Consider the following 6,000-nt stretch of genomic DNA (forward strand, 5'->3'; position numbering starts at 1 on the left):
GGTGTATAGTTACACCGCTTTCCAACAGTGTTCTTCGTAGAGAATATGACATACATTAGTAGGCAGTACCAGTGGTGCAGAGAGAGAGAGAGAGACGGGATGGCACTAATTACCCAGGTCTGATGGAGGGGCCCATTGAGGACCCTGTTACCTGGCACCAGCAGCTGCAGCAGCTTTTCTCAACCCAGAACATGCTGCAGCCTGCAGGGCTACAATATGGCCAGGTGCTTAAAGTACTGTTCTTCCTGTATTATCTTCTAAGGGTGAATGGCAACGCCTCCTGCGATTATGCCTTGGCCCCTGAAAAGTACCTGGGCCCAGCCAGGCTTTCTACTGCCCTTCACATTACCAGTAGTATAAAGTGACTTAAACCTTACCTTTCTGGTAAAGTGCACAGGCTTACAGAGTACAATGGTAATGTGTGTAGAAAATATATACTGTACAGGATGCCGGCATCCCTATCGAGGGAATCCTGACAGGGGTCCGGTAAATATATTTATTACTAAATAAAGGCCCTCATACACTTGTGCAAGATATCGCAGGCAGCCTTGCATGCTATAACTCGGCAACTACCCGCCGATACGATACATTGAATTTGATCCTTTTGTATATGATGTATCATGTGCGATATCAGACATGCGGGATACAACGGATCCTTGAGGCAGCCATGAAGAGCTCCGGATGCGATCCGATGCGAAAAGAACTGCGCATCGGATCGGTATCGTAGGAAGATCACATACGATATTAAAGAGCAACGGAATATGCTGCACTATATAAGAAACTGTAAATAAATAAATAAATACGATATGGCACTTTCAGCCCGATGGATCGAGTGTATGAGCAAATTTACCTTCCCCTGCCCACAGCCTAACCCTAATCATCCATAATACATACCTAACCCTAACCCCCACCTCACTGCACTAACCCTAACCTTCCCCCCTGCGAACTAAGCATAAATTCCCCATTAGTGTATCTACATATCACTACACAGCAGGATAATCCGAGACATGGGGAAATTTACTAAGATGGGAGTTCTGCTTCACATGGGATGTTGCTATGTCTAACCAATCAGAATCTACTTATTATTTAGCACATTCTAAAAGATAATAGTATCTGATTGGTTGCCCATAGCAACATTCCATGTGACATAGAACTCCCATCTTAGTAAATGTCCCTCACAGAGTTGGAGACAAGATCAAAATATTCAAACTTTGGAATAATGTTGAATATTTTAATTAGAAAAGATATATATATATATATATATATATATATATATATATATATATATATATATATATATATATATATATAAATCCCTACTGGCTGTGAGCTTGGGGATAAGCCAAAAGCACAGTCAGTAGGAGCCCCAGCGCTCTGAATCAAACTTAAGTGGGATTTAACAAATATGTGGCAGCTGCTGCAGTTCACACCTGTGGGAATTGCCTGTACCCACAGATTATAGTACTAGAAAAGGAAAAGAGGGGGAGTGGTGTGTATTGCGCTGCTAGCCACAAATAAATCTAGGGGAATATACTCCACAAATAAATAGAATCAATACAGACCAATGTGCAAAGATGAGGCGGACACACTGCTTTAAAAAAGTATAAATTTTATATAATTAAATGCATTAAATATACAACAAACAATTAATAAAAATAGACATAAAAATAAAAAATAAAAATTATGAAAATAAAAAGCACAATAAGTACACTATGGATCTGTTAGACAGAATAATAAATAACAATCCTTAATAGGATAAAGATGGACGTTATTGGCTTAGGGGTGCACCGCTGTAGGTAGATAGCATAAATAGTTAGGAATCGGATGATAAATGCTGTTATAATGTTATTGAGATGGTGATTAGTGATGCTCAGTCCAATGCTGGTTAATATTTATGAAGATGAAGTTAGTAGTGATTAACAGTCATTTATACATCTAGAATGAATGCAGTAGAAGTCAAATGCGATTAAGCTTCACGCCAGTGTAAGTATATATAAGCGGCAATAGAATAAGCGGCAATAGGACGCAGGGGTTTTAGTAGTATGTCTCACCCTGTGTCCGTAGCGGCTTAACGCGGTCTGTTGGTTGCTCCGTTTTTCGGGGTATGGGTAACCGCCGGTAGTTGTCCTCTGTGGGTCACCTTAGGATAGGTGCCGGCGGGTAGAGGCTTCTCTTCCCGTTGTGTGGAGCGTCCGAATATGCAGACTGCGGTGGTATTGAAGAAAGGCGCTTGTTACTGGTGGAGGCGCTGGGGGGCTGTGAACAGCGTGGTTACTCCTGAATCAGCGGTCAGCCTCTAACGTCTTAATACAATGACGTCATTGTATTAAGACGTTAGAGGCTGACCGCTGATTCAGGAGTAACCACGCTGTTCACAGCCCCCCAGCGCCTCCACCAGTAACAAGCGCCTTTCTTCAATACCACCGCAGTCTGCATATTCGGACGCTCCACACAACGGGAAGAGAAGCCTCTACCCGCCGGCACCTATCCTAAGGTGACCCACAGAGGACAACTACCGGCGGTTACCCATACCCCGAAAAACGGAGCAACCAACAGACCGCGTTAAGCCGCTACGGACACAGGGTGAGACATACTACTAAAACCCCTGCGTCCTATTGCCGCTTATTCTATTGCCGCTTATATATACTTACACTGGCGTGAAGCTTAATCGCATTTGACTTCTACTGCATTCATTCTAGATGTATAAATGACTGTTAATCACTACTAACTTCATCTTCATAAATATTAACCAGCATTGGACTGAGCATCACTAATCACCATCTCAATAACATTATAACAGCATTTATCATCCGATTCCTAACTATTTATGCTATCTACCTACAGCGGTGCACCCCTAAGCCAATAACGTCCATCTTTATCCTATTAAGGATTGTTATTTATTATTCTGTCTAACAGATCCATAGTGTACTTATTGTGCTTTATATTTTCATAATTTTTATTTTTTATTTTTATTTTTATGTCTATTTTTATTAATTGTTTGTTGTATATTTAATGCATTTAATTATATAAAATGTATACTTTTTTAAAGCAGTGTGTCCGCCTCATCTTTGCACATTGGTCTGAATATTTTAATTATCATTGAAAGTCTGCTAGTTCACTGTTGGTTTACAGGACAGTCCAGGACTGTGTTTGTAAAAAACGACAGTTGGGAGCTGATTGGTTGGTAGTTATTTCAATACCCAACACAGACAATCATCTTACACTGTTAGGTAGCAGTGGGGCAGATTTGTTAAGCTTGATGAAGTGACTGGTACTTTATCACCGGCCAATCAGCTACTACCTGTCATTTTTTAAACCAAGCCTGTAAGTACACAGTTGAGAGCTAATTGGCCGGTGATAAAGTACCAGCCACATTATCACTTCACCGAGCTTAATAAATCTGCCCCAGTGTGTGCAGTCAGACATTGCAGTAATGTGTGGAGGCACGTTGCTCTGAATTGCAGAAACATGTTCAAGTTTTAAAAAAAAATGACAAGATATTTGGGTCCAAAAGACAGGGTCCATCCCAAGGGTCAGGGCCGGCGGCGCCACCACTAGGCAAATCTAGGCATTTGCCTAGGGCGCCGGCCACTGGAGGGCGGCATTTTGTGCCGCCCGGGTACCTGTCCTACGGCGCTGTCTATTTAAATCTGGCGGCGGAGGCAGCGGGGGTCCCTGCAGTCCATTAAAAATCACGAGCGCTATCCGCCGGGCTATGCGGAAGCGCTTCTAGTGTGAAAACTCTGGCAGCACGGCGCACGCTGATCTCAGCCAATCAGCGTGCTGCCAGTGTTTTCACACTAGAAGCGCTTCCGCATAGCCCGGCGGATAGCGCTCGTGATTTTTAATGGACTGCAGGGACCCCCGCTGCCTCCGCCGCCAGATTTAAATAGACAGCGACGAACGACAGGTACCCCCCCCCCCCCGGCACCGGGGCGCCCCCAGCCCGACTCGCCTGGGGCGCTCCGGTGCCTTGCACCGGCCCTGCCAAGGGTATGTGCTAGTTTACAATCAGACACTTTCAAGTTGAAGAAGTTTTTCTAAACAAGTTTCCACATTACAACAGGGGTTACGTCAGTACTTTTTCTTTTTTTTTGTTATGTGTACTTTATGACGAAAGCATCCCATGATGATTTTGCAATTAAGAATGGAAGTATATATTGTTCACAAAATAATTCCTTAGCCCAGACAACAGATACTGTTATAATATTAGCATTAGCTTACCTTTCCATGGAGAGTGTTTTCTGTTGAGAGTCCTCTGTGTGCTCTGCTTGTGTTGATCAACCTCGCTTGGTGAGCTGGCTCTGAATGAGATGTCTGTGTCACTGTTCTCTGAGTGGCAATGTGATGGGGAAACCCTGTGGTTAGCAGAACACGCATCCAGCCTTTGTAACATGCTGAGATTACAGTTAGGAGGTGGGGGACGTTTCCCCTGTGCACACAGACCTGCCACTTTCTGTACATGTTCTTGGCAAGTGGTCCTGGTCCATGCTGGGCTGTTTCCTGTCCAGGTCTCAGGAATGTTCTTCTTGGAAAACAAAAAAAGGAACAGCTGCTAAAACTCTTAGCCGGGTACTGGGAGGAAAGATGCAGAGGTTCAAACAGCTGAAGGATTTCACGTGGAGAGATCCCTTATTACCAAAGTGCAAGGAACCAGCAGAAAGATCACTTGTATGTATTTCATAGAATGAAGCGATACTCAGGTTTAATTGTCATGCTCATTATACTTAACCTGCTACCCTGATGATGGAATAAATAAATGTATATACAAAATGTTTTATTCAACTTTTTGTAAGGACTTCATCAATGAGGCAGATCTATTTGAAATAAAACGTAAGCAATGAATTATGATTTATTAATGGAAGAAATTCCATTGCTGGAGAAAAAGGGTGTCGGGACCTAGTGCGCAAGGCTGGATTAAGGACTAAATAGGCCTAGGAATGAAATTCATCAAGGGCCTATTGTGAGAGGCGGAAGTGCTGTAACCAGTGGCAGGTAGGTTTGACTAGAGTCCGGCGGGCCTGTACAACCCCTACACTATCAGGCCCAATGACTTACTATAAAGTATAAAGGTTGACACGTGAAAACAGTCAACATGCAATAGGTCAACATTGACAACAGGTTCACACTAGCAAAAGGTCACATGCTAATGGTCAACATGAGATTTTCATAATTATTTTTTTTAACATCCATGTCGGCATAGCGGAAGAATATATTAGCACCAAGCCCGAAGCATGGCAAGCGAAGTGTGCCATGCGAGGGGATGCTTTACGCTAATTGGAGGTCCATGTCAACATATACCGACATAGACATAACGTGAAAATCTTGTGTCAACCTTTTCCTGTGTTGAACATTCCCATGTCAACATTTTGACTGGTCTACACCAGGGTCCTCAAACTATTTTGCTATGGGACCCCATCAGACAATAAAAATAATGACAGGACCCCAGCAAGTTACTGCAGAAGGTCATCACCTCACATGTGTAGTCAGCAGACAGCACATACAGTACATGGCTCCTTGAATCACTGACTGAGATAGAATAAGTCAGCAGCCTGATGGTCAGCAGCATGGGGTCGCGACCCCATGCTGAGAAGGTCGGGACCCACTTTGGTGTCAGGACCCACAGTTTGAGAACTGCTGCTCTACACTGAATGTTGAACGATGTTATTAAAGTGGCTCACCATTGGATCTGCTACTAGCGCTAGGGCAACTTGATGTTGGACCTGTAAGGGTTAATACTATACTTCTAGTGTAAAGTAATCCTTAAAAAAAAAAGTTTTAATCTTAACCTTTTGCAATAGGCATTTAAACCCGACGCTGTTTTATAAAATGTCATCTCATAGGTATGTAAAATAATTTGAGGCAAAACCTAATGCATTTCTATTTTACCAAGCTTACATGTGAGGGTGTATGGGACCATGTACTGCTCAGAGCACAAGTGATATTACTGCACCTAAAGAAACCCAAGGACCCATTATCAGTTACTGGAATATATGGACA

At 43.0% G+C, this 6,000-nt stretch overlaps 1 protein-coding gene across 5 annotated transcripts in view; it reads right to left on the bottom strand.

Annotated features, from left to right (window-relative positions):
* The window catches only part of DENND4A (DENN domain containing 4A), a 98,966-nt gene extending 94,585 nt beyond the window's left edge, over nucleotides 1–4,381 (bottom strand). For 4 of the 5 annotated variants that reach the window (XM_083184339.1, XM_083184337.1, XM_083184335.1 and 1 more), the window contains exon 1: nucleotides 4,225–4,380. In XM_083184339.1, the coding sequence (XP_083040465.1) occupies nucleotides 4,225–4,232 (8 nt within the window). In that variant the 5' untranslated portion in view covers nucleotides 4,233–4,380. Of the gene's footprint in view, nucleotides 1–4,224 lie in introns of all 5 variants that reach the window. The other variant, XM_083184338.1, reaches the window with a different exon arrangement.
* Nucleotides 4,382–6,000: the final 1,619 nt, after the last annotated feature.

The sequence above is a fragment of the Crinia signifera genome, chromosome 4 (assembly GCF_055691185.1).
Source record: "Crinia signifera chromosome 4, ASM5569118v1, whole genome shotgun sequence".
In the NCBI taxonomy this organism is placed as follows: Eukaryota; Metazoa; Chordata; class Amphibia; order Anura; family Myobatrachidae; genus Crinia; species Crinia signifera.